Source organism: Oikopleura dioica, chromosome 1 (genome assembly GCF_907165135.1).
Source record: "Oikopleura dioica chromosome 1, OKI2018_I68_1.0, whole genome shotgun sequence".
NCBI classification, from domain to species: domain Eukaryota; kingdom Metazoa; phylum Chordata; class Appendicularia; order Copelata; family Oikopleuridae; genus Oikopleura; species Oikopleura dioica.
Genome location: NC_137291.1, coordinates 10,934,290 through 10,959,041, shown reverse-complemented (window position 1 = coordinate 10,959,041; position 24,752 = coordinate 10,934,290). Strand labels below are relative to the sequence as shown.

Here is a 24,752-nt window from a genome sequence, read left to right as displayed (position 1 = left end):
TGTCCAAATTCATACATGTTTATACATTCAGGTTGCAATTTTTCTAAATGGATCAAGAGTCACTTGCCGAAGGTTCAATTTCCCCAGAGTATATCTCCATTCACTCGTCGGATCCTGCACTTTCTGAAACAAACGGAGAAGAGAGATCACCTCGAGAAATGTCCGAAAACTCAAGTTCGAGAACGCGGAAGAAGCCAAAATCGGCGCTAAAACCGGCGAAAGAGAGACCGAAACCGCCACTTACAGGGACGGGCTTATTTGATGAAAGGCGAGTGCTGGCTAATTCAATTAGAATTTGTAATAAGGTGAAAAACAAATTGACCCACGCGGGAATCATAAATGATAAATCAAGACGTTTTCACCTTTTTTGCGAGAGAAGGAATGAAGACCGAACTATTTCTAATTGAAGATAAGGTGCTCTCAGAGCACTGCTCCGAATAAAGCCGCATGCGGCTTTTCTGGCCATCTTGCATAACGCAGCCGCGAATATTCTCTTTGATCTTTGGATAAATATTTTACCTCGGTGAACGGAAAAAAGCCATGAAAAAAGACGAATCGAATCGAACTAGACGGTTGGTCTTCCGGGAGGTGCTTGAGGAACACTCAATTTTGAAGAACTTTTGGGATTATCCACGCGAGAAGCAATCGGCTGAATATGTTGAAGCAGCGTATTTTGCAAGCTGCCAATTAGCCTCCGTCCAGCCTAATGACACGGATTCTCAATTTCATTCAAATTACAGTAAATTAATTGCAAATTTATAATTTCTGAGGAAGTCACTTGAAATTTGCGCGGTTTTTTTTATATCAAAGCTCGGAGCCGCAAAATTATGAATTTTCCGAATCCGTTGTACAGACAGCATAATAAAACAAATCCGCGAGCTTTCAAAGCTGGCGCAAATGGACCAACGAACCTTTTACCTCGAGCAATCGGCTTCGCTGAAAGAAATGGACGCGATCGAAAGCATTTTCCGTCACTTCCAAATGAACACTGTAGATGTCCAACGAAAACTAAACGATGATTCAAGCGCTAGTGCGTTGTTTGATATGCTGCTGTTTTACGAATCGACGAGTTTATTGAATTGCTCGAGGAATACGATGGGCGCGAGTGCTTGGATTAGTCTTTCGCAGCTGGTGAAACGGAGTGAAAGGAAAAGGGAAATAATTCTTTCGGGAAGATTCATTTTGAGATCACAAAAACGAAATCTGAATAGAAACTCATTTACTGCGACAAATTCTCATCCCTCAAAACAGACTACACACGCTGAACGCCTCCTACAACCACATCCCCGACGCGGTGATTCCTCCCTTCTCGAGGGCCCTCAGATCCTCACTCAACTTGTCGGTGCTTCATTTAGAAGGAAAGTGTTGAAACACATTTTTATTTGAATCCCCTTTTTCCGGGCGGAAGTCCTTAAAACCGAACCACTTAAAAGAACACTGAAAAAGGATGTCATCTAACTGGAAGATCAATTGCGTTAATTTGCGCTGGGCTGAGGACAAATCAAACGTTGACGGAGCTGCATCTCATGGACAACAAGCTGACCATTCCAGGTTTTAGCCTTCTCTCTCTTTCGTTCTCATACCTTTTCCTTTAGACACGCAACACATCCGCGCGCTTCTAACGCTTTCGAAAACGCTAACGCTGCTCGACCTGCGGAACAACCAAATCCAAGACTCAGGCCTTTTCCACCTCTGCGACGGGCTCAAACATGCGAATTGCAAGCTTGAAACGCTCTGCTTATGGAATAATCAGCTGACTGCTGTGGCTATGGCGCCGCTTACAGAAGCACTTCTGGAGAATAAGACGCTTTCGATGCTTAATTTGGGCCAGAACGCTATAATGGATCAAGGAAAAGCTTCAAAATTTTATTATTCAACTTTGTTAAATTGTATTCTTTATTGAATCAAATATTTCAAAACTTCAAAAAAGGTGCTAGCACGTTAAAAATGGGTCTCCAAGGAAACTCAACTCTCCGCCGCTTAGGGCTCGTTGGCTGCAAGCTCTCAGATTGCGGAGTTATCGCCATCGCAGAATATCTGGCTGAAAGTAGCGCGATTCAACGACTAGACTTGAGAAATAATGACATCAGTTTGGGAGGACTGATGGCGCTTTCGTTGTCGGCGCGGGAAAATAAGTCGGCGAAGCGGATTGATTTGGACAAGCCGGCGAAAGATCCTGACTTGCCGCAGGAACTGCTGCAGAGACAGAATGAACTGTGGGATGATTTGGGACTCTATGCGATGCGGAATAGAGGCGCCGAGATGACCAGGACGATGTCTGAAGGATAGGGTCTATTTTATGATGAAAATACAATCATGTCGAATTAGATAATAAGATATTTACCCTTTGAAAAGCCACAGTGACAAGTCCCGCCGCCCAAAACGGCGAGCATCAGACGATCGAATTCGACTACCGCGACGAACCAACTCAACTGTGCTCAAAGCCAATTCCCATTTCGCCAAAACAAGCGCTCGACGAGCTCGATGTTGAGAAAAGTCTTCCTCCAGCGAGTCCGCCGAAAGACGAAGAAGGTTCGCTGCCGCTAGAAAGCGAGGAGAATCCTCTTGATCTACATGTATCCCGCGACGAAGTCGACACTCATGAAAAATTCGATGTGCAATCTGAAGGTCTAAGCGAATAGAAAAACTGATTTGTTCCTTTTTCAAATTACACTAGAACTAGCCAAAACAATCTAATTTTATTGTTTCAACTTTCAAAACATTTTTGCTAAAATTTTAAACCTGCGTTTGTCTCCTCATCTGTTCCGATTATCACTTTTTCGTTTCTTTATTTTTCTTTCTCCAAAGTTCCAATTTTCTTCTATGTTTATTTTCTTTATTCGTTTTAATTATAATTTTCACTTTTTCTGTTGTTTCAAGGTGATGTGCATTTTCGAACAAAATTTTAATTTTGTGTTTTTAATTTAAAATTTGAAGATTATTATTTATTTCGTTATTATTGTCTATTTAGAGCAAAATTAATAATTTATTAAAATATTCCAATTCTAGCTTCTTCGCTCGCCAAATTTAATTTTTATCAAAAATAGTTTCAAATTGAGATTTCTTTCCGTTATCAACGTCAAAGTCATGTAACAATCTGTATTTTATCAGCTTCAATAATAGAATACAAACATTCATACATTCAGCTCAGTCTTCTTCGATTGTTATTATGTCTTCTAAATCGTAGGTTTCACCACAGTCCTCTCTTGGGCAGAATATAATTGAATGACTTCCTTTTGATTTTTTTTCTTCCTGTAGTTTGCTCCTCAGACATTTGCGGCAGTACATGTGCCCACAGTCTTTCTCAATATGGATTCAATTTTTTACGATTAACTGGGAGCTCGGATTTTAGGCCCTAGAACCAAGTGCATCGTTATAGCTGTTTTCCTAATATTTTGGATCCGTTGCAAGACAGCAGCCTGATTGAAAGATGATTCGGAGTACATTGAATCGTACAATAAATTACAAAGTTGACAAAAATATTTCGGATTCCCCTTATCAGCTACTGGGTATCTGTCAAGATAGTTCTCGAAAGCTCTTCTTGTATTTAGCATTTCCGCTTCCGCCTCCTGGAGATAGTATTTGAGTTCTTCAGCTTTTTGATACAACCAATTTTCTGAAGAAGGAAGATTTACGTCCATGGCTTTCCTCCATTTTACGAAACCGGCTTCGAGTTCGTCTTTTTCAAAAGTGCTTTTTTGCAAGATTTCGAAAAATTTATCGACGGATTCGCGCTGCTTTTTTAACTCTTCGGATAGATTTTCGACAACTATGAGTTCCTCTTTCTTCGCCTTTAGAGACGCAGCAAGCTGGCTTATTTCGTCTCTAGTATTCTTCAACTTTTTAAAATCATCTTCGACAAGCTCGAATTTCTCTATCGCTTTCTTTGGAATTTCCTCATCATTCAAGCTCTCATTTTTCCGTTTCCGAGTCTCCATTTTCGTTTTTTTTTTATTCCAGTGGAGTCTCTTATGCTTTCAGTTCCGGCTAGATATAAAAGGGATGTCTTTCCCTTTCGGGGGGAAGTAGTGAGTATCCACTAGCTTCATGATACTATACTTTATGACACTCTCATAAAGTCTAAGTGTGTCATTATTTTACGGAAACTCCAAAGATATTATACTCACACTCAATATTTGAAGATTGAATGGCCGGAAGGAGGGATGTGTGGCGCTTCGACACGCCATTTATTACCAGCGACTATCGAAGATCAAATCGTCAGTTCCGAGCTTTAGGTAATTCAGCTACTTTCTTTCTCTATGAAAAATACAGGTCCAAATTCAGTGGGAACTCTATCACTTGCCGGCGTCGCTCTTTTTCTGTTTTGTCTTCTTCTTCCAAGTAAGCATTTTTCTAAAGAAACTGAACAAAAAAAAAACAACTAAGATGCTTCCACCGATCCTTCCATTCTTGCCGTCCGCAGCGGCTACAACGCTACCTATCCTCTCACACAGCCTGTATATACTGGACACGAAGTCCTCTTCAAAATCGGAATTATTTCTGACCCCGACAAAGCGAGTCGCTCCGACGATTCTGTAAGTACTTATCAACAAACCTCTTGTCACCAGAATTTTCAGTACAAATCCTACATGAAATACGGCTACCTAACGATCAATCAAAAAGAAAAGTCAGCCAAAGTCTCTTGGACAAAACCGGAAATGGTGAAATCAGGCTATTCGCTCTCCGGAAGAGGGATGGAGCTCTCAGATCTGATTGTTTTCAACGGCGATATTTTGACAGTGGATGACCGGTTTGTTGCATTAGAACTTTGATTTGCTTATCATCTTTTTTAAGATCCGGAATCGTTTTCAAAATCATTCCAACATCAAAAGGCCACAAACTCGTTCCCTGGCAAATTCTCAGCGACGGAGACGGACTCCAAGAAAAGGGCTTCAAAGCAGAATGGATGACAATCAAAGACAACTATCTCTACGTCGGTGGTCTTGGTAAAGAATGGGCAGACTCGAACGGGAATATCTTCCACCGAAATCCAGAATGGGTGAAGAAGATTTCACCCGCGGGAGAAGTTCAACATCTCAACTGGGGAGCGAATTTTGACAGTTTGAGAGGCGCGCTTGGTTACACTTATCCTGCTTATTTATTGCATGAAGCGGGGAACTGGAGCCCTGGTGAGATTTCAACAAATGATAGAGATGCTGAATGAAATTATAGTGCACAAGAAATGGTTCTTTCTTCCGAGAAGAACTTCTATGGAGCCGTACGATGAAGTTCTCGACGAGCAACGTGGAGGAAACATTCTGATTAGAGCGAATGAAAATTTCACGGGAGTTCAATCGACGACCATTGGTGAGAGTCGGCCTTCCAGGAACGGACTTGATTCATCTTTCAGCTTTTCTTCGAATAGAGCTTCTTTCTCAAGTTTTTTCTTAGAGGTTTTTCCGCCTTTCGATTCATCCCTGGGACAGATGACAACCTGATAATCGCCCTGAAGACTGCAGAAAATCCCGAAACAAAAAAGATGAAAACATACGTCACGGTTTTCACCGTTGACGGCCAGATTTACCTCGATGATCAACACGTGGAAGAAGACAAATATGAAGGCATCGACTTTTTGTAGATTTCAACATTTTTAACCCTCGCTTCTGCCACTTACAGTACAATCACTTAGTGCAATTTCTGTATGATCCAGAATCAGTTCCTTTTTCGGAGCGAAATATGGTGATAAAAATGGGAAGCCCCATGTATTTTATTAGAAAATATATTGAATCTTCAACCTTCGACTTTATGGCTGGGCAAATGCTGTTAATACTTCGTTACGACTCAAATAAACTTAATATCAAGCTTCATCCCTCATTTATATTTTCAAATGATCATTTTCAAATTGCAGAATGTGGCTCGAAGAGCTACCAGTTGAAATCTTACTCAAAATATGCGATTCGCTCAACGTTGAGGACTTAGGGAGGGTTAAAAACTTTTCAGCCTTTATCAAAAGATTCCTTGAATTTCTAATCCTAAAAGTTCTCTCTCTTCGTCCGATTTCCGATCAGCTTCAATCCGATATCGATAATCTAGCGCTCGATAAAGTCTCAAAAACTGCCATTACCATCGACGGCCGAGGAGTACACAACAAGTCCTCACACAACAAAGTCCTCCAAACAATCAGATTATTGAAAAAAATCGGTCTTGCGAAGAAAGTGTTTCTTCAAAATTTCAATCTTCGGCCGATGCAGATTCCTTTTTCGTCAAATATTGTCGTGTTGAATGTCAAGGACTGCTGCAAATTCCGCGTATTGGATTTTGAATCAGTCGTCAATAAATGCCATTCTTTGGAGCAGTTCTCGTTAGACTTGATAGAAGATATTTCATGTAAGATCAAATAAAAATCGAAAAAATAAAAGGTTCTCTAAGGCCTTTCGGAATATATAGACAAAAGTTCAACGCTTCGAGAAGGACTGAAGCGACCATTAAAATTTTTGATGATTCGATGGAGAGCAACTCTTCCAGGGGGAAGCAATGTAGAACGTAGTCGAGAGTTCTTGAGCAAATTTGTCCGGTATTCGGAGCTTGAGCTCTTTGTGTCTATCATAGGAAGGGGCTCTTGTCTTTTAGGAATTCTTTGTTTCACGGGATTTTTATCGAGCCTCTCAAAAGCTAAACGAAAATATGATAATCCCTCGGCTGCGTGTCCCAGAGAACTTGGTGGAGAAAACCCTATCGTTTACTGCACTCCGACGAATAGCTACTGTTTACCTGGGTTAAAGCGTTTTGTCATGAACAGCAGAGAGGATCAAGAAGGCCAAAACTACAATGACATGAAAATCAAGTCGCTTGTTCTTCACGATCCTGTTTTAAAAGTGGAGGACTCGGAATTCATGTGTGTCCCTCGTGGCGACGGAACCGCTAGTATCGGAGAACTGCCCTTTCCAATATATAAATCGCTGCATCTCGACCACGATAAAATTCTCTACGAATCAATAAGTACCATTGCGATGCACTACCAAGAGCTGGAAGTTCTCTCTGTTTGCGACCTACTCCATTGTATTAACTTTCACGACTGGGATTGCCTAGCTGATCTTCCCAATTTGACGAGCTTTTCACTACACGAGCACGTGAGAAACAAGAATTGCGCATGTGGATCAAAGGTTGCGGCGTTCAAGGATATGTGGGATGGTCTCAGTGAACTATTAAAGAACCCGAATAACAAGTTGAAGAAAATCAGCTTGCCGATGGTTCCCATGTCTGCCGAAACAACGCAAAAATGTCTCGATAATGGTGCTCGATCTTTAAAAGAATTAAGAATAACTGGTGCTATAATTGATCGGCCGAAAAGAGCCGCAGACGGCGCTAGAAAGTACAACTATTACGTATTTGAAGACCAAACTCCCTTTCTTTCATTACAGAAGATGACCAATCTGACCCGTCTTGAGCTGCTAGAACTACCGACTGTAGAAACGTCTTGGATTGGAGCTCTCAAGAATTGCAAATGTCTCAAACAATTGTCCCTCTGTTGGGTTGGTATTTATGGCTTGTGGAACTGGAGATCTGCGCTCGCGGACTTTTTGGATGACCCACCGGCGCTAGAAGATTTGAAACTGAAAAATGATTGCTTGAAAATTACCGAGGAAATGTTTCAGAAGTTCCCAAAAACATTGCTGCGTCTATTGATTTCCTCAAAGAAGAGATACGACCCTACTTACATCAATGAAAAACAAGTCAATCAAGGTAATTAGCGAAATTGTACATCAGCGCTTTATTCTTGTTTAGACGCTGTAATGAACCCTGCGAATCTTCTTCAAGTCTGTGATATCCTCCCGAAACTCCGACTGCTTCACATAGAATCTGGGACTTCTGAATTCGCTGCTTTGAAAATCAACAAAGCCGCATTGGAAAAGAAAATTGGCGAAAAAGAAAGACTGATGCGCGTCATTTTGCGAAAAGTATTCGACGGGCCTGCAGAAGATAAATTGCCAGAAAGAGATGATATTTTTGTTCAAGATTTTCCTGAGCTTCGCCGTGAATTACCCGATATTCTGCGAGCTTCAACGCCATTTACGTTCTAGCGCTTCTCCTGCCTGAATAATAATGATAAATAATGAAGTTTATGTTTCGTAAAAAGACCAATTTTTAGAAAGAAAATGTCGAAGTCGTCCTCAAACCTGGGCCAGTCAGCCCAGTTCGCCTTTCTTTCCAGTCTCAGTGTTATTTTTCCTCGAATCATTTCCTTTTGCCTCCGCGGCACACTCGTCCGGCTAGCTGGCTTGGAATTGCTTGGATTGTTATTCGTCAGATTAGAGCTTTTGTCGACCACGATTTTGTTCTTCTCGCGAGAGTCTATAAGACGTGCTTCTATCGGCGAGACGAGCAGCTCCTTCAGACATTCAATCAATCTTGCATGGTTGTTTCTTCCGATTGGCCTCTTGACTACAGTTATTTGCGTTCCTTTTTGGACTACTCTTACAGTAGAAGAGGAACTGAAATCCGATTATTCCCTTGCTTGCTGGCTAATTGGATTATCCGCGATTCTGCAAATGTTTGAAGAGCCAGTCTACTTTTTGAGCTCGAAGGAATTGAGGCCCAAGCCGAAGACGATTTCTGAAGCTTCGATGCTTGTCTTCAGGTAAAGTTATTTACGAATAACATTGATTCAAAAACTGCTGATAACCCATTGTTCAGAGCGTTTGCATATGTTCTCGCAGCGATTCTACGCACAAATATTCTATCATTTGCATTCGCCCATGTTTTATCAAGTGCCCTGTGCGCATTCATCCACTACTATCTATGGATTGGGGATCCTGATCTTCCAAGAGAACTGAAATCCCCAAAAGATCTTCTCCCCTCAAAATGTGTCAGAAGCAACAGCTATTTCGACAAGAAGCAAATGTCTCGCATGGGGTCATTCTACATCCAAGGCGTTTTCAAGAACATTTTAACTCAAGCTGAAAGATATGTGGTCACGTTTTTCGATGTCATGAGCCTCTCGCAACAAGGACTGTGGGATACGGTCACTTCGATCGGTGCTCTCTTTCCGAGATTCGTTTTCAAACCGCTCGAAGAAGGATTCCACCTTCATTTCTGCAAGAATAAAACCGAGGCCGACAAAGACTTGCCCGTGATCTTGAAGCTGTCGATAATTATTGGATTATTCGCTGTTGCTATCGGAATACCACAAGCTTGGTCAATTTTATTCGTTTATGGAGGGGAGCAAGTCTCGGGTGAATACGATCCCAGCGGATCCTTTTTCCTGAGATTTCTTGGTAAAGAACTTTCCATACTCAACAGTCATTTATTCCTATTTCTAGCGCTGCAAGACTTCAACAACCCTGCTTTCATCCTCCAGCTCTGTCTTGTCAATACAATGGCCTGTGCAATGAATGGCATTCTTGAAGCATACATGTTCGCGGTTATGACTACGGAAGAACTCAATCAACATAACTCGACGCTTCTGATATTTTCTGTTCTTTTCATTTTGGGAACCGTCACGCTTGGAAAAATGTACCTGGCTTCGGGGCTCTTGTATGCGCAAATTTTAAACATGCTTCTTAGGCAAGGATTTCTTTGACAAAAGAGAGTAGATACCAATTATCCTCTATAATATTTTGCCGAGTTTAAATCAAAGTCTTTGATTCAAAGATAAAAATCCTCCACCAGAATTCTTCATTGCTGCCGATTCGCCGCAATCCGAAACAATTCCTCCTCCTGGCTTTCCATTCTCTACAAAAGTTCACCATCTCGCGCAACCCTTTCTGTTTTCTGTATCTCCTCCTTTCTAGCACACTTCTCCCACCCCTACATTTTCGCGCTTGTTCCCACCACTAAGCTTTCCATCCTTTTCCACGCTGGATTCGGCGCAGTAACTCTCGTCTTATGCGCTGCAGCGAGCTTGTTTTTCGAAAAAGATGTTCTTGCACTTTTGTCTTCAATGGGAATTGTACAGACTGTGTTCAAGTACCTTCGCGTTTTTCGCGGAAAGCACTATTAGCATTTCAAAACATTACCTCTTGTTTTTTTCTATCAGTTCGAAATTTCTGTATTGCAAAAATCGCTTCTATATTTATACTCTAGTGTTTAAGCAAGTATTTAATATTTAACAGCATCCTGAAGCCTTCCTTTACCTAATTCTTCAGATATGGTGACAAAACCGCTCTTGAAGTTCATCTCCGAGAATAAACTACTGTCGTCCTCCGAGATAATCTCCCTCCACTCGTTTCTCGGCCCAGAATCCGGCTCCAACCCCGACTCCGGAATCCCAAATCCAGACAACGACCAAGAATTCATCGACGCGGTCAAACTGCTGAAGGCAGAAAAAGCCGAAAGGATCCTACAAGAAGCTGAAAATCGTCTCAATCGAACCCTAGAAATTCTCGAAGACGACCAAATGCGCGAAGAAATGCGAAACATTTCTTTCCAAGAAATGATCATTAATCGCCAGCTCATTGAAAAACCAGCTCCTTCAAGGTTTATTTCACCCCTTTCTATTTTCAATACTCATTTATTTTTCTAGCGCTGAGCCGAAAAGAATGCACTCGGCAAAGGTGATCAGAAGAGTTGCTTCAGATGCAACTGGCCTTCCTTCCCGCGCTAGAAATCGCTCTTTCAGACGATAAATTCCATTTTACCTCACATGATATTTTTTTCTCTCACTATATTTACTATTTTTCAAGAGTAAGATATATTTTTTCATAATATAAAAACCACCGCAATGGATTTTATATTATTCTGAGACATCTCCATTTGTTCCTTCTAACACGTTAATCGATGTGTGTCCAAAAGGACGCACAGAACGCTCCCAGGGGAATCGATCCCGTCTTTTTCTATATTGATCTCTCTTTTTACTGCTATTGGTGCCTGCACTGCCGCCTCTTCCATCCTGTATGCATTTGTATCTAACAAAAGCTGTTAAGCTCGCGCCCGAAATGATCCATCTTCCTTTTTTTCAATAACCAGAGAAAAAAATGTTCTGTAGCTCTTTTGAACGTTTAGAATGTTGACTCCTGTCTTCCGAATCGATCAAACAGAAGATCAGATTTTATTGGAGATCTCGGCAAAGTACAGTAAAGCTGCGGCGGCAGATATTTGTATTGCAGAGAATACGATTATCTTCAACGCCAAGCCGTATTATTTGAGATTGAGGCTTTCTGGAAGATTGGAAGAGAATGAAGACGAGGTCAAATGCACCTATGATGTGGACGAGGGGAAGTTTTTTATCAATGTCAAGAAGTTGATTCCTGGAGAGGTTTTCACAGATTTAGGAAGGGTTTGAAAGAAATTTTCTATCGTATTAGATCGTTTTTTTATGATTAAGGACTGTAGTTATTTCAGTTTTTCTTGAGAATTACTATCCTCAAATCAAACTAGACATGCTCCAAAAACTCCTTGATACGAAGAAACAACCAACAGTTTCGAACGGAATCGAAGTCATCGACGATGATTGCGAAGACTACGAAGAAGAGGAGATAGAGGACTGGGAGATGGCCCAAGAAATTACTTCGGAAGCACCGATTACAGAAGGGTCAACTTATGGCTTCGCGAATTTGAGATCAGATATTTTTCAGCGGCTTAGAGAAGAGAGTAGTGAACTGTTTGATTATTTGGAAGTTTCGACGGTGAAGAATGCGCAGAGGACGGAGATCAGGGTTCTATTTGAGCAAGAGAAGTTTGATGAAGACCATTATTTATCAGACTTGTTCGAACCTGATTACGCGCTGGAAGCAGCTCAAAATTATAAAGGTACTAAAACTACTGTACTGGTTTTGGGTGATTTTCGCAATCAAAATACCTAAATTCAGGTTTTTGGGAGAACAAAGAGTCATCGTTGTTGTCACCCGACGAAAAAGCAGTTCTTGTCTCGATGAAATCAAAAAGTCTTCCCGCGTTGGATTTCAAAGCAACAATCCAAGTCTATTCCGGTCTTCTCGAACTCCTCTTCTCATACTGTTATGTCAAACGTTGGTTTGGCGACGATTTGGAACCAGAAGCAGCGACGATGATCGCAAAGATCTCGCCGATGCTTTCGTGGCTTGATACTTCGGAATATCCGCCAAAAGCGCTGGAATCTTGCTTCAGACGAGCACTTATCTTTCCATTCCACCGATCATTTTCTCTCGCTGAAAAAAGCCAGAAAGATGCGGCAAGGATTTTGAAGCACGGGAGAGAGTGCGTTACGAAAGTGTTATTGGAACTGAGGACTTTGTTCAATAGAAGGGATCCGTTTTATTTATTCAATCAGGTACTAACGGGTCATTTTATAAGTTGGAACATGTTTTTCATTTTCGATAAGATTTTCAAGAAGAATTTTAGTTATACATCGATGATTATATCACTTGGATGCAAACCCGAGCTAGCTCAGAAAACCTGGAACAGCTAGCGAAGAACGCAAAGCATATCAAAGTCACAAAAGGCTCTCTTGGACTCGACCTCGATATGCTCGAAAAGGCTGCGTTTATGGTCATGGAAGATGGAGATATGGGTAAAAATGATACCAACTTAATTATATTTACTCTTTCTTTTTAGAAGAGAACGTCGATATGACGACTATGGAAGAAGCGATGAAGCAATTGGGAATTCAGTTAGGCGCAGATGGAGAATTTCACTCAGAACTAGGTACATCTTAGAGCAATCTTGAGAGGTATTGGAGGCAACTAATCCGAGATTTACCCATTTCGCTATGGCAAATTTACATTTCGCATTCATTATTTGATGAGAGTTTGAATTATTTTCGAGTGTTTGAATCAGCTATTTTGCCTTCTTAATTGTTTTAAATTTTTAAACCGCGATTTTCAGAGAAAGAACTAATGGAGAAAACGAAAGAAGAAGGAAGTTCGAAAGTTGGAATTACCGAGTTATGATTGTATCTCTTCTTATTCTATTCAAATAATCTCTATTTGCGCAAGCACGAAATTACGAGCTTGTGCTTACTGCCCTGCCCTTTCCTTTCCCATTCGCCTGTATATTTCTCTTTTTTCATTGTGATGGATGAATTTGTGAACGTTCAAAAAAGACTCCTGAGAGTGCGCCAGAGGGCGAAAATCAAAGCAATTACATTTGAGTCATCCCATTCTAATCATGAAAATTTCCAGTTCAGACAAGAGAATATCGGTATGAGCGACGAAAAGCGACCTAGTAAGGTATTTTCTATTCTTTTCTAGAGCTCTGAATGCTCTTGTTTGAAGCATTTAGGAAATTTGACTGTTTTCAGATGGAGCGAAAGAACTCAATCGTCGGGGAGAGTCTTTACCGGATTCTTGATATTGACAAGAAGTCGGATCAGGATCAGATAAAGAAGGCCTACAGGAAGAAAGCGTTGAGGCTTCATCCAGACAAGAACCCAGGAAATCCAGAAGCAGCTGAGCAGTTTAAAGAAGTCAACAGAGTACGTAATTAAGTTATCAGACAATTAAGAAACTTAATCTGACGGTTTACCGACAATTTTAGATAAAAGAATATAATTTGATGATAAGTTCGATAAAGTACTTTTAGGCGCATAAAATTTTATCAGATGTTCAACTCCGGGATATTTACGACAAGTACGGGTCAATGGGACTCGAACTTGCGGAACAAATTGGCGCAGAGAATGTTGCGATGGTCATGAGATTCCAAACTCCAGGAACGGCTACATTTTTACTGTTGCAAAGATTTAATCTTTCGCGTTGCGATTTCCGGGAAATCTACACTTGAAAGAAGTGTAGATAGAGCCGTTGTAAAGCTGCGAAAATTGGAATGTTGCTTACTTTTGTCCTCACTGGCTGCTGTTGTGGTTGCTGCTTCTGTTGTTTCTTCTGCTGCGGTTGTTGCTTCGGTAATTGAGGCTGTGAAACGCGCTTGAAATGATGATAAATTAAGGTCGGTGCAAGCCAAAAGACGTAGATGACGAAGAATTCGGCGACCTGATCCCCGAGGACGACGAAGAAGCCGGTGCAGGCTACACAAGCTATCAGCAGAGCTCTGACACGCCAATTACAACGCAACCACCCGCGCCCGAGGCGGAAACTAACAAGCCCGCGGAGCCTATTGCCCTCGGCCCTTCGTGAACTTCAAAAACTAGCTGATTTTTAAATTCAATTTTCTTACAGTAATTTTCTCTTGCCACACATAATTCCTGTAACCTATATCTTCTCTCCTCCCTCTCTGACATCCTATGTACAGTGTATCGTAAAACAACGAAAAATATGTATCACTTTGTCGATTTGCCTCATATATAGAAAAAAAGAAAAACAGACCATATTTTAACCTGAACGAATGTCGTGTGAGTTTGTTTTTTGCATCTTTTATTGTGATAAGCGAAAAATTTTCTAATTTGGCGTAAGCAATTCTGATATATCCAAGAACACATTAATAACAATTGACATTTGTCTGCACAATAACATCTTTAATCATACCAGTACAGTGATCATCATTCTACTATTTCAATATTGAGCCACCAACGCTTGTTTCCGTTCCAAACTGAATGTTTAAAACTTATCATGCTATGACATTTACTTCTTCGAATTCTAAAATTAAGAATGTGGAGGGTCGTCCTTTCCTTAGCTTCATGTGCTTTTGGAGCACAAGTTTTTGTTCAACACAAACCGGAATCGGTTGATTTCAATATTGAAAATGCACCAGCAGATGCTGCTTTGGAGGCGATGCGAATTTCTGTTGGGCTTGAGCCGCAGTATGCCTTTGACATGAACGGTATAAGGTCTTTTGATAATTTAGAAATTCCTTTATTCGTTTAGTCTTCAAGAAATTCAATCCCTTCGAAAAAGCTTCCGCCGCTGTTGCCCTCGTTGTTCCTGAAATCAAGGAATCAAGCCTAGCTCTCAGTGGCAAATTTATCGCTCCTTCAACCGAGGTACAAAATAAAGTGTTATTCAAATAATGATCATTTACTAGCTTGCTTATCCTGATGATATTGCCGGAATGCCACTTGCTGAGCAATCATTGACGATTTTGCAGACTACGGCTGAGGATTATTCAGCATTTGTGAAGGTTTTATTTGTATTGATGAATGTCTTGATTTATCGATACTTAAGAAAATCAGCGAATCATTAGAGGCGAAATATGGGGAGAACTACGTCTTCTTCGTTGTTAGCGGAAAAACCGATGGAAGCTCTGCTGCGGACAGGCAAATGCTCCAGGCTGATAAAGAGCCTCTTATTTCCTGGGAACCGCGAAATGAGAACTACTCCATCATGCTCGGTAAGAAAGTCTTTTCTTGCAAAAGCTGACTTACCTTCAAGCTATTATTGGTTTATTCATTCTCCTCGTTGTCTTCGGAATCGTAGCCTTCGCTTTTATGACAGCAAATATCGGCCCAGGAGACAACATCGCTTACAAACTTGGTGCAGCCCATTCGAAGAAAAACCAATAAAGAAAGTCGTTTTTACGAAGAAAAAACATCGTGCAATGTGAACAATTACTCATACTTCATTTGTTATTTCCAATTATAGATTATCTTTATAATAATTATTATTTTCACATGTCAGGAGAAAAATCTACTGTATCTTTGTTTCTCCAAGAACTTTTATTTCTGCGTTTTGCCTATCCGAGTTGGACTGGATTCTATTCTTCATTCAACATTGTCAAATAAATATCCTCTCGTTCAAAATTATACCCCTTGCTCAGCAGCAGAAGAAATTTTGTTGAACAAGTGAGCATGTTTTGCCCAGAAGTGCAGAGATTCTATTTTTTATTCCAAAAACGAGATATTGAATCGAACAAAATAGAAGTCGGTTGTACTCTTGTATCTAATAGGCAGCTTCCCGTTACTTTTAATTACTTTGTGATTTTCTTCTTTCCCAGTTTCGTAGCAGATTTCTTGCGCAATCACTTTGAATGGCATAGGCTTGTCTAAGAACAAATTGTAAGTGGGAACATTATGGCGATAGTGTACCTTTCTTTCCGACCCAGAAAAGATACCAACCATCTTCTGCGAGATCCCCAGTGTTTATAACTGTGTTAAACTGTAGCTGCCATCCGGAATATGCAATTTTCCATTCATCCTCGCAGGTAAACTAAATGAATGAAGAAGATTCGCAGGGCATAAGCGTGCTTACCTTAACATTGATTTCTCTGACTCCCGCGTCAAGCAATTTTATGATATTGCAAAGTTCGTCTTCTTTCATCCCAGATCGGACTCCACCGGATTCTTTTGCCTTGTCATTTTGAAAGAAATGGCCAGCGCCATCGATACTTCCCAACTGATTTATCAAGTCTCTCTCGTTTTGGAGATGAGGAGATGGTGTCTCCTCTTCGTCAGATGAATTTTCCTCGGGCTGAGATTCGTCTCCAGATTCATATTTTGACTCTATATTTTGCTGTCGTCGTTCCAGTTGCGTCTGAAGACTCTTCACTCTTTCTTCCAACTCGTGAATTTTCTGATCTTTATCAGCATTTTGGAGCCTGAGCCGCTTGACTTCTAATTGAACGGTCTCCGGTGCACTTCGCACCATGATATCTGTCGGTTTCTCTCCATCCTCAATTTTTGTCAGGAATTTCGCGAAAACTGGTTCTTCCCGCAACAGAATCATGTTCTTCGGACGATCAATTTTCTTTGAAGAAAGGCATTTATCAAGCACTGGCTCAAACTCCTCGAACTCTGCATGATTGCGAAGAACATCGCTAATTGAAGAACGGACTCCGTTCATTATGTTATTTACTTAAGAATTAATTGAGAACCTGTCCTAAAAATTAATACCGAACTGATAACAACAAGGTTGCTTATTTTGTGGCCTTTCTTGTCGCGACCAAAAGCATGTTCGAGGGTTATAACTTCTTGTAGTATGAGCCCAAAACCCCAGACATCCATCCTTGGCGATTTTGAGTAGTCGTCGTTGCTGAACACTTCTGGGATCGCGTAGATCCTTGTAAAGGCGACTGGATCACTGCTTTCAGCGGTGTGAGTGAGCGCTACTGAGTTTACGGTTGCTGCGCTACCAAAGTCTCCGATTTTTATCTAATACTTGCTATTCAATTTGATGTCTTAGCCTCTTACCGTGATGTCATCCGCGAGTATGAATACATTTGCCGGTTTAAGGTCCAGGTGTATCTGCTTTTTTTCATGGCAGAAGCTCAGTGCCGAAACCATCTGGGCTCCAATAAGAGCTGCTTCGTCAGGCGACGTTGGCTTGTTGGCTTCTTTACGACGCTCAACCCAGTCGACTAAGCTTCCGCCAGAGCAGTTCTCCATAACAATAAAGGAAAACGTATTCGTAGCCCATTCTGGCTGCTCCTCATCCAGGAAATCGATAAATTTGACGATATTGGCATGATCTTATAATGATTTAAAAATGATCAGGGAAAGCACTCACCGAGTTTTTTCAGCACTTCCGCCTCTTGTCTTGCCTCAGTAGCTTGCTTCGGGGATAAGATAAGGAAGCCCTTGATTATGACATCCTCGCCAGTGCTCTGATCGCGGGCTTCACTAACACTACGCATATGCATGAATGAATATTCGTCGATATTTACGTATCGATCATCTTTTAATGAGACACCCATCTCGTTATATGATTTCGACAAAGAAATCTAAAAAGTTATCGCTTTATTTCAATAAAAAACACGAACAATTTGGTCGTGGCAATGTCGAAAAATGTAGGCTAGAATTTTTAGAAATAAATTTTATTCAACCATGTCAGGAATGGAAATCATGTAAATCAAGGAGAATAAAAAGAAGATTGTGTGACAGTACAGTCAGCTTCTAGTACAGTTTGATGATCTCGTCATGAGTAAATGGTTTCTTGCATTCAGGGCAGAGCTTATTCTCGATTTTCTTCAGGCAGTCCATGCATGCTCGATGTCCGCAGCGTGGAGCACTCTCCCACTTCTTCCCTTTGTTGTAATCACTCTTGCAGATGTTGCAAGTAAATCGCGTATCTGACTTTTGCTTCACCACTAAAATTCGATTTAATTACCACGGCATTTTTGTTTTTTATACTTTTTTATATAGGGCGGTTAAATTTACCATTTCCATTCGATTGCATTTTTAGTTTTCCGAGTCCGAGCGTTTGTCCAGCGTCAAAAAAAGTCTCAGCAACGCGTGCCTTGATCTTTTCCCGTTGTTCGTGCACTATTCTCTGCCTCAAAGCGGCCGATTTTAGCTGCTTGTCGGCAACATCAACAGCCTCATCAGTAGCAAGCTCTTCCTTCTCCACGACTTCAAGAGTCTGAAGCACCTTGGCGAAGTTGGCATAGTCGACCTTTTCTTTGCAGTTGATTTCGGATAAGTTGACACTGTATTTTGCCTTAAAGGCGGTGTCGCAGCAAGTTGCGTAAATGAAGTCCCAGAAAGACAAGGCAGTCTTGTCGCAACTGGAAGCCGGACACTTGAACTTGGCATCCGTGAGAAATATCTTCCCACTGGCGAAATCGTTCGTAGTGCAGACTGAGCGGGCGCAATTGTAGCAAATAGTGTTGGTGATCCAGTTCTTGTTGACCTGGTAGCGGACCAAGTACATCTGCTCAGTCACCCTGTGTTCATTGTTAGGGTACTGTTTCTAAGTAATAATATACACCTTTGACTTATGTTTTATATATTGACTGAATTTTACCGATCGCACTGATGGCATTTGCCTGTGTTGCCCCACTTAGTGATTGAGCTTGTGGCCGCGTAGAGATGGCTCATTTTCGATTCTCTGGTCTGTGGAATTCTACCTCTACTTCTACCACGTGTACACGAAAGTCAAATAATTGCTGAATATTGGATTTGAAAGCCGGGAATGTGGTTGTTTCATGAGCTATAAATCACCTCCAAAAGTTATGCAAATACGTTCAACGAGACTTGGAAGAATCTCAAAGCGCATGCTTTTTTCCGCCTTCAGGAGTTCAAACAACAGAGTTTGATGCCTGGATCAGCAAAATAAGGATGGAACAAAATGAACTTATGAATAAGCAATAACTTCATAAAGTTAAGTTCCTTGACCCTTGCTTAATAAAATATCTTGATTGACAGGTGCTGTCGATTCTTTCTCATTCATTATTCTGAATTCAATAAGCATTTGCATTTTATTCCCAAGCTTGGGCACTTTTCATTTCCTCAAACATGGATTTAATTTTTCTATCATCTTTCCTTCTATCCGCGGCAAGAGACTTTGAAGATGCAGAATACAGAGTTTGCAGATGCAAGAATAACTTATCGACGAATTTAGAAAGGGTGTTAAATTAGGAAATCATCTTCAAATATCTTGATCGACCCAATTTCAAATTCTAGGAAAGAAAATAAAGTTTTTATTGATGAAAAAGCCGATAAGATCTGCAGTTTTCCCGAATTCGAAAAGATCGAATCAAGTACAGATCCCTTCAAGCCAGGGTTTCAATACAGAAAAAGCTTCGAAATCATGGAGGAGAACCCCTACCTCAGATTGTAGACCCAGATTACCCAGATGAAGTTTTGTGCAAAGTTCTAGGAGGAAGTTGCTTCCACATAGAATACTTCAATAAGTCCTTTCAAGATGGCGTCTGTAGTCAGTACAGCTCTCAATGTGCACCAAAAGTGATCGAACTTGCTGGTTGTGCGACGAATTTAACAAGAAAAAGCATCGAGGAAGAAAGTATTTCCTCTTCCCAAAAATGTAATCACAAGCAAATTAAGTTAGAATGGGCCATTCAGTAGAAGTTGATCACGTGAAGAAGGATAAATTCCCCACTCTCTGCGAGATGTCGAAAGATCAAACTAACTTGGAGCAGTTTGGCCTTCCGGAAGTCTTCCACCAAAATTTAGGACCTCGCTCGTTTAGTAGGGTAACATGCTGCAATACTTCCTATTGCAATTTCCAAGGTAAGAGTTTCTATAACTGAAACGCACTTTGAAATTATCCTAGAATATTCATTGAACGGAAGATCAAGATCAGAGTGGATGAAAGAGCTTGATCAATTCGCTGAACAAGCTTTCAATATTACTGTAACTTCTAGCAGTCAATCATTTTTATATCCAATATCAGTTTTTCTTGCTCTCGTGTAAATGAGATTTTAGCTTATCAACAGTTTATCTGCCTTATCAATAAAATCAATCTCCACGATTTATTCCGGTTTAAAAAGCTTGAAATTATCTTGCACTTATAAAAGAACAGCTTCTTTTCTGGGAATTCGATTTCTTAGAAATATGATTTTAATACTCTTTCTTTTTCTCAGGCTGTTTGCCGGCTATATTTTAAAAGTTGATAACTGCTATGGTGTGTTGACAAGATACCGATTTCTGATTTATGTTGAGAGCTGCTGGGAGAAGATCAACTCTGTAAGAGAGATATCGGTACAAAATTCTGCCATAATCGCCGGTGTGGGAATAACAGAGATAAATTCAACGAACTCAACTCATCTTCAATCGTTCGCAACGCTCCATCAAACAGATTACTCTCCCAACGAAATTCTTCGATTCTCGGAAGACTCCATCGACCATCTTGTTTATGCTGGAATTGGGGATTCTTTAGCATTTGAGGAAAATGACGTCCCGCTTTTTATGCAAGACTTGCAGGGATCAGATATAGGTTTGAAGAAGCAATACTTTTCCCTTGATTTTCAAATATATTTAGTTTTCATTGGATTCTCAAAATTGGGATCTTTAAATTTTCTACCACGAATCCCGACTCAACTAAGCGACTACGACATCGACGAGGAGCACCAACTCAGCACCGAGATTGGCCTCTACGCAACAAATTTCGACAATGAAGATCCTTGCAGAATGCCGACTTACACGAATCTGGACGGCGAAAACTCTGTTTCCATCGAATTCATCGCCCTTGAAAACGCGAAATTCCACTGCGTTTGGAACGTGATTTCTGAAACACAAACAACTGTTGAAGTAACGATGAAGCATCTCAACATTCCAGCATCAGAAGATTGCAGCGACGCGAAGATCACAATTTATGATGGAATCGATGGTTTTTATCCACTTTTAGAAGTTTGCAGCGGAGCTTCAACAAGTTTTCTCCTGACTGGCGATGCCTTCAGAGTTGAGTTTTTGACAAAAAAGCTCGACATGCTCCCCTCATTCACGATCGAAATCAAGAGAGATAAACAAACAAAAGAACTGTCAAATTGTGGAAGCAAGAAAACAATAACAGAAGCGTCCTTTATAAATTCCATTAACTTCCCAAAAGTGTACTTTCCAAATACCCGATGTACATGGAACTTTCTCTTTCCACTCGACGAGCTGGTTTTTTCGCGAAGATGGATCGTCATTCATTTCTTACAAATGGACCTTGAAGAACGGACACGAGATAAAATTTGTAAAGATAGTCTTCACTTCTACTCATATTCTGAGCGAAAAGAAAATCTACTCGCCATCTTTTGCGGACAGGAGCTAAGCGGAAAGACAGTATTCTTCGAGTTTGATGAAGTTGTAATGAAGTTCTCCGCCGATTCAATCAACGAAAGTCCTGGTTTCGCTGCTTTCGCTGGTTTTCAAAAGAAAGTTTATCCTCGAAGAGATGACATCGTTTTCAGTCGGCAAATTTTCGAAGATAAAAAGAATCAATACAGGGAGTTCTTTCTCAAGGCCTTGCTTGGTCCGATCTTTCATTCATCTCGTGGTATCTCGAACCCGTTGACAACGTCGACACTTATAGAATGTCAAGTGAGGAATAGCTTCAACGAACAACATGGAATTCCTATAGAAAATTCATGCTACGAGACCAGCGAGCTGGCAGAGAAATTCGAGAAAGAAAACTACGGCAATAAAACATGCGGAATCAGCTATGGAAATCCGCAGCAAAAATTTAATTTTGCAAAGATTATCGGCGGAGACGAGGCGAACCCTGGTGCTTGGCCTTGGATGGCTTCTCTTAGGAGGTAAACTATAAAAGATTCCTAGCATGAGCTTATAAATAATATCTCGTATTATCTGTCGTGATTGTAGAAGAGTAACACTTGCGAAAACATTGCACAGATGGTAGAAGAAGTTCATGTGTTCTTTCACGAAAATGTACCGTTGAATTCAGATCGTACCACTCGCCTCACTACTGTGGTGGCGTCATCCTGTCCGAAAAGATCGTCGCCACCGCCGCCCACTGTATCAACATCGGTATCCCACACTACGTCGTCGTCGGCGATCACAACTCTCGCTCCCCTAATGACGAGTACGAGAGAAGAATTCCAGTTGAATCTTTTCGCTCTCATCCGAAGTTCAGTATTCTAAGCTTTCAAAATGACGTTGCTATCATCCGACTAACAGAAGAGATTTCTTTCAACACTAGAATTCAAGCGATCTGTCTTCCACCACCTGGTGCGCTTCCTCAAATCTCATTTGAAACCTCTAAATCGACAAGTGTAACAGGAGGTTGCTACATATCTGGCTGGGGAAAGACAAACGGGAAAGAAAAAGAAGGTTCTGAAATGCTCCAAGAGGTGAAGATCGATATTCATGACGATTCATTTTGTATGAAGAAATATGGTAATCGTTACGATCCAAAGACAATGCTCTGTGCTGGGGATGGGACGAAAGATGCTTGCAAGGGAGATTCTGGTGGGCCGATCGTCTGCAGACTCAGTGACTCACATCCATGGATTCTCTACGGCATCGTTAGCTGGGGAGAAGGCTGCGGCGAAGGATACCCTGGCGTCTATGCAAGGGTTTCTTCAGTCATAAATTGGCTCGGAAATTTCGGAGAAGTAACAAAGTCAACAAATGTGGCCAAAATTGCTCCCAATGTACAGTCAGTCCGCGATGAGAATGATGAGTGCTTCGTTGAGGTCAAAGAATCACAACAGTTCGGCGTCATCAAAAACTCGGAATATCCAAGTTCTTCTGCTGTCAACTGCACCTGGATATTCGAATTCAAGAAAGAAAAGAAAGTGAAGTTCTTGTGGGACACAATTGAGCTCTCAGCAGGAAGTCGTCTTGCGATAAATATTCTTCCGGATGGAGATGAAGAAGCGCAGTTGTTCAATGAAACAAACCAAGGTGGTGCCTTTGAAATTGGGGGAAATTTAGGAATGCTCATCGAAACATTCGGTTTCGCAAAGATCTTCATAAGATACACGATTGAGAAGATTCTTCCTGATTCTGTTTGCAATGATGAAAAGATTCTCACAGGTAGATTTGAAACCTTTTCTAGTCTTACTCATTATCAGATTCGTCTGGGATAATAATATCTCCTGGATTTCCGCTGAAACATTATGAGAACGGATTGAATTGTAATTGGCGAATTTGGGCTCCTCTGTCCCACGAAATCGAGGTCAATTTCAATGTAACTGCTCTCGCTGATGCAGAAAATTGTGCGGGTATTGTGAAAAAATAAAGCAAAGATAAACCTATTTTTAGACAAAATTCAGCTTTACAAAGGTTTCAGGCCGCAAGGACAAAACAAAATTGGAGCAAATGTCTGTGGATTCGCTCAACCGTTTTCTCGTGGAATAAGTTCAAACTTGGCTCTTGTAAAGTTTACTTCAGATTGGTCTTCATCAAGGTTGGGTTCAAATGTTTTGTACCAGTAAAAACGGGCGGAGAAATATTGAACCCAAGAAAAGTACAGGCTTCATGATCACCTATAAAATCAAACCACAAGAAGACAGCGAGCATTCTCTTCAAAAGCAGATCTCGACTCAAGTGTTCCTACGTAATCTAGAATGCCACCCTTGCAACTCAACAACTCACCCGATTCCATCACTGAACTTGCACTCATCAAAGCCTTGGATCCTACATTCGCATACTCTCGACAACCCTGAAAACTGCCTTGGTGCTCTGGTATCCCCAAACTTTGGCCTCTTCCGAGATTGCAAAAGTCTTACAGTGGGACAAACAACTGTACATATTGGTTTTGAATTCCTAGATTCTTCACTTCCAGGGCAGTTTGAGATCATTGCATTTTGGGACCTTCGCGATCGGCTTGGCAACTTTAGGTAAGGAGAGTTAACTCCCTCTTGAATAATTTATCAATCAAGTCGCTATAAGCTCGTCGAGTTATCTAAAAAAGGAGGCTTCCAGTTCAATCCTTGCCCAATTTGTGTTGGAGCTCCGTTGAATCCAGCGGGAGGGTCCCTTATTTTCACGAACTACGAAAACGGTGAAATTCAGGAACGTAACCAAACGAATAGGTAGCCCCTTGCGAATTGAACCTCCACTTATCCTTTTCTAGTGAGCCATCTGTAATAACAACAGACAGTGGAAACCTCATTGGCATCAGAGAAATCAACGAAGACTTTCACGGAATTGACTTCTTAGAGAACCTTTCTGTTACTTTTTGAAACCGTTCAAGAAAGTGTATTAATTGTAAATAAAACTCTTCTGGTCAACTGAAGATTCACTGATAAAAAAGGGATGAAAAAGATGGAGCACTTCTAGAAATTCATTGGCGCCGCGCGGCCAATCAGCGTGCCCGAAGCGCGGACAATTCTGTGCAAATTTTGCCCGAGGAGAAAACTCTGATAGAAATAGAATTTACTCGCTAAATTCAAACCTCAACATTTTATCTATTTCAAGAGATGTTAGATGATAAGAAGGGTCTGCAAGAAATAATTTTATTTGAAAACCATTAACTTATAATTTTAAGTTGGTATCAGATTCTAGTTATTCTCATTTTTCGCTTAATTAAAGACTCTCTAAAATCTATTGCGTACCATTCCCACTTCTGAAAATGAGCACACCATTTTTACTTTGAGTCTAGCATATTTAATAAAAAATCTCCGCCGTAGAATGGAACGTACTCCCATTGTGCCGGGTTTACTCGATCTATCCTTCCAACAAGAGCATAAAAAGCCAGCTAAAGACGCCAAAAAACGGTACTACAACCAACTAGAAGAAATTTTCGCGAAGCACCGTCGGATTCGTACCAAAGGTCAGATCCCAGAGGTCAAAGTTCAGCTCTTTCCCTCTTCTGGGAGAT

General features: G+C 40.9%; 8 protein-coding genes across 9 annotated transcripts; all 8 read left to right on the top strand.

Moving 5' to 3' along the window:
- Window positions 1-750: 750 nt before the first annotated feature.
- On the top strand, window positions 751-3,150 carry LOC145709555 (protein phosphatase 1 regulatory subunit 37-like). The gene is made up of 6 exons (XM_081787274.1): window positions 751-1,148; window positions 1,252-1,360; window positions 1,449-1,551; window positions 1,596-1,863; window positions 1,941-2,290; window positions 2,362-3,150. Exons 1-5 carry the CDS (start codon window positions 898-900, stop codon window positions 2,287-2,289), a joined length of 1,080 nt encoding a protein of 359 aa, XP_081643400.1. The 5' UTR covers window positions 751-897; the 3' UTR covers window position 2,290; window positions 2,362-3,150.
- Window positions 3,151-4,131: 981 nt separating this feature from the next.
- Window positions 4,132-5,807, top strand: LOC145708827 (soluble calcium-activated nucleotidase 1-like). 2 transcript variants are annotated; one of them, XM_081786535.1, is made up of 7 exons: window positions 4,132-4,235; window positions 4,285-4,341; window positions 4,387-4,535; window positions 4,578-4,750; window positions 4,795-5,129; window positions 5,173-5,326; window positions 5,392-5,807. In XM_081786535.1, the coding sequence occupies exons 1-7, from the start codon at window positions 4,148-4,150 to the stop codon at window positions 5,576-5,578; spliced, it is 1,143 nt and encodes a 380-aa protein (XP_081642661.1). In that variant the 5' UTR covers window positions 4,132-4,147; the 3' UTR covers window positions 5,579-5,807. The 2 variants fall into 2 exon arrangements, with proteins under 2 accessions (XP_081642661.1, XP_081642653.1); XM_081786527.1 differs by having other exon boundaries at window positions 4,136-4,235; window positions 4,273-4,341.
- Window positions 5,808-5,849: 42 nt separating this feature from the next.
- Window positions 5,850-8,045, top strand: LOC145712105 (uncharacterized). Its single transcript, XM_081789792.1, has 4 exons — window positions 5,850-6,327; window positions 6,370-6,538; window positions 6,602-7,683; window positions 7,726-8,045. The coding sequence occupies exons 1-4, from the start codon at window positions 5,850-5,852 to the stop codon at window positions 8,019-8,021; spliced, it is 2,025 nt and encodes a 674-aa protein (XP_081645918.1). The 3' UTR covers window positions 8,022-8,045.
- A 48-nt stretch (window positions 8,046-8,093) lies between these two features.
- On the top strand, window positions 8,094-10,007 carry LOC145712062 (man(5)GlcNAc(2)-PP-dolichol translocation protein RFT1-like). The gene is made up of 4 exons (XM_081789753.1): window positions 8,094-8,578; window positions 8,635-9,215; window positions 9,261-9,504; window positions 9,610-10,007. Exons 1-4 carry the CDS (start codon window positions 8,097-8,099, stop codon window positions 9,938-9,940), a joined length of 1,638 nt encoding a protein of 545 aa, XP_081645879.1. The 5' UTR covers window positions 8,094-8,096; the 3' UTR covers window positions 9,941-10,007.
- Window positions 10,008-10,088: 81 nt separating this feature from the next.
- On the top strand, window positions 10,089-13,006 carry LOC145712104 (protein SHQ1 homolog). The gene is made up of 7 exons (XM_081789791.1): window positions 10,089-10,416; window positions 10,463-11,215; window positions 11,292-11,688; window positions 11,748-12,187; window positions 12,259-12,427; window positions 12,472-12,561; window positions 12,742-13,006. The coding sequence occupies exons 2-7, from the start codon at window positions 10,943-10,945 to the stop codon at window positions 12,804-12,806; spliced, it is 1,434 nt and encodes a 477-aa protein (XP_081645917.1). The 5' UTR covers window positions 10,089-10,416; window positions 10,463-10,942; the 3' UTR covers window positions 12,807-13,006.
- LOC145711004 (dnaJ homolog subfamily C member 5-like) lies at window positions 12,847-14,435 on the top strand. Its single transcript, XM_081788722.1, has 5 exons — window positions 12,847-13,085; window positions 13,157-13,330; window positions 13,438-13,564; window positions 13,664-13,756; window positions 13,801-14,435. The coding sequence occupies exons 1-5, from the start codon at window positions 12,930-12,932 to the stop codon at window positions 13,986-13,988; spliced, it is 738 nt and encodes a 245-aa protein (XP_081644848.1). The 5' UTR covers window positions 12,847-12,929; the 3' UTR covers window positions 13,989-14,435.
- Window positions 14,436-14,457: 22 nt separating this feature from the next.
- Window positions 14,458-15,547, top strand: LOC145711015 (uncharacterized). Its single transcript, XM_081788733.1, has 5 exons — window positions 14,458-14,631; window positions 14,676-14,791; window positions 14,833-14,928; window positions 14,973-15,138; window positions 15,180-15,547. Exons 1-5 carry the CDS (start codon window positions 14,460-14,462, stop codon window positions 15,308-15,310), a joined length of 681 nt encoding a protein of 226 aa, XP_081644859.1. The 5' UTR covers window positions 14,458-14,459; the 3' UTR covers window positions 15,311-15,547.
- Window positions 15,548-20,045: 4,498 nt separating this feature from the next.
- LOC145704970 (ovochymase-2-like) lies at window positions 20,046-24,138 on the top strand. Its single transcript, XM_081782458.1, has 8 exons — window positions 20,046-20,417; window positions 20,463-21,720; window positions 21,870-22,963; window positions 23,002-23,151; window positions 23,192-23,336; window positions 23,398-23,769; window positions 23,812-23,964; window positions 24,006-24,138. The coding sequence occupies exons 1-8, from the start codon at window positions 20,390-20,392 to the stop codon at window positions 24,112-24,114; spliced, it is 3,309 nt and encodes a 1,102-aa protein (XP_081638584.1). The 5' UTR covers window positions 20,046-20,389; the 3' UTR covers window positions 24,115-24,138.
- The last annotated feature ends 614 nt before the right edge of the window (window positions 24,139-24,752 follow it).

Excerpts from the sequence above, each read along its gene's own strand:
- LOC145711015 (XM_081788733.1), top strand. The coding sequence starts at position 14,460 with ATGTGGAGGGTCGTCCTTTCCTTAGCTTCATGTGCTTTTGGAGCACAA. Across the intron at positions 14,792-14,832 it reads TTATCGCTCCTTCAACCGAG|CTTGCTTATCCTGATGATAT; the intron begins GTACAAAATAAA and ends ATCATTTACTAG. Across the intron at positions 14,929-14,972 it reads ATTATTCAGCATTTGTGAAG|AAAATCAGCGAATCATTAGA; the intron begins GTTTTATTTGTA and ends TCGATACTTAAG.
- LOC145712105 (XM_081789792.1), top strand. The coding sequence starts at position 5,850 with ATGTGGCTCGAAGAGCTACCAGTTGAAATCTTACTCAAAATATGCGAT. Across the intron at positions 6,328-6,369 it reads CTTGATAGAAGATATTTCAT|GCCTTTCGGAATATATAGAC; the intron begins GTAAGATCAAAT and ends AGGTTCTCTAAG. Across the intron at positions 6,539-6,601 it reads TCGGAGCTTGAGCTCTTTGT|CCTCTCAAAAGCTAAACGAA; the intron begins GTCTATCATAGG and ends ATTTTTATCGAG.
- LOC145708827 (XM_081786527.1), top strand. The coding sequence starts at position 4,148 with ATGGCCGGAAGGAGGGATGTGTGGCGCTTCGACACGCCATTTATTACC. Across the intron at positions 4,342-4,386 it reads GTTTTGTCTTCTTCTTCCAA|ATGCTTCCACCGATCCTTCC; the intron begins GTAAGCATTTTT and ends AAAACAACTAAG. Across the intron at positions 5,130-5,172 it reads AGCGGGGAACTGGAGCCCTG|TGCACAAGAAATGGTTCTTT; the intron begins GTGAGATTTCAA and ends ATGAAATTATAG.
- LOC145712104 (XM_081789791.1), top strand. The coding sequence starts at position 10,943 with ATGTTGACTCCTGTCTTCCGAATCGATCAAACAGAAGATCAGATTTTA. Across the intron at positions 11,689-11,747 it reads AGCAGCTCAAAATTATAAAG|GTTTTTGGGAGAACAAAGAG; the intron begins GTACTAAAACTA and ends ACCTAAATTCAG. Across the intron at positions 12,562-12,741 it reads AGAATTTCACTCAGAACTAG|AGAAAGAACTAATGGAGAAA; the intron begins GTACATCTTAGA and ends CGCGATTTTCAG.
- LOC145711004 (XM_081788722.1), top strand. The coding sequence starts at position 12,930 with ATGGATGAATTTGTGAACGTTCAAAAAAGACTCCTGAGAGTGCGCCAG. Across the intron at positions 13,331-13,437 it reads AGTTTAAAGAAGTCAACAGA|GCGCATAAAATTTTATCAGA; the intron begins GTACGTAATTAA and ends AAGTACTTTTAG. Across the intron at positions 13,757-13,800 it reads CTGCTGCGGTTGTTGCTTCG|GTCGGTGCAAGCCAAAAGAC; the intron begins GTAATTGAGGCT and ends TGATAAATTAAG.
- LOC145709555 (XM_081787274.1), top strand. The coding sequence starts at position 898 with ATGGACCAACGAACCTTTTACCTCGAGCAATCGGCTTCGCTGAAAGAA. Across the intron at positions 1,149-1,251 it reads CTGGTGAAACGGAGTGAAAG|ACTACACACGCTGAACGCCT; the intron begins GAAAAGGGAAAT and ends CCCTCAAAACAG. Across the intron at positions 1,864-1,940 it reads GATCAAGGAAAAGCTTCAAA|GTTAAAAATGGGTCTCCAAG; the intron begins ATTTTATTATTC and ends AGGTGCTAGCAC.
- LOC145712062 (XM_081789753.1), top strand. The coding sequence starts at position 8,097 with ATGTCGAAGTCGTCCTCAAACCTGGGCCAGTCAGCCCAGTTCGCCTTT. Across the intron at positions 9,216-9,260 it reads CTTTTTCCTGAGATTTCTTG|CGCTGCAAGACTTCAACAAC; the intron begins GTAAAGAACTTT and ends TCCTATTTCTAG. Across the intron at positions 9,505-9,609 it reads ATTTTAAACATGCTTCTTAG|AATTCTTCATTGCTGCCGAT; the intron begins GCAAGGATTTCT and ends ATCCTCCACCAG.
- LOC145704970 (XM_081782458.1), top strand. The coding sequence starts at position 20,390 with ATGCAAGACTTGCAGGGATCAGATATAG. Across the intron at positions 21,721-21,869 it reads TGGATGGCTTCTCTTAGGAG|ATCGTACCACTCGCCTCACT; the intron begins GTAAACTATAAA and ends CGTTGAATTCAG. Across the intron at positions 22,964-23,001 it reads TGATGAAAAGATTCTCACAG|ATTCGTCTGGGATAATAATA; the intron begins GTAGATTTGAAA and ends ACTCATTATCAG.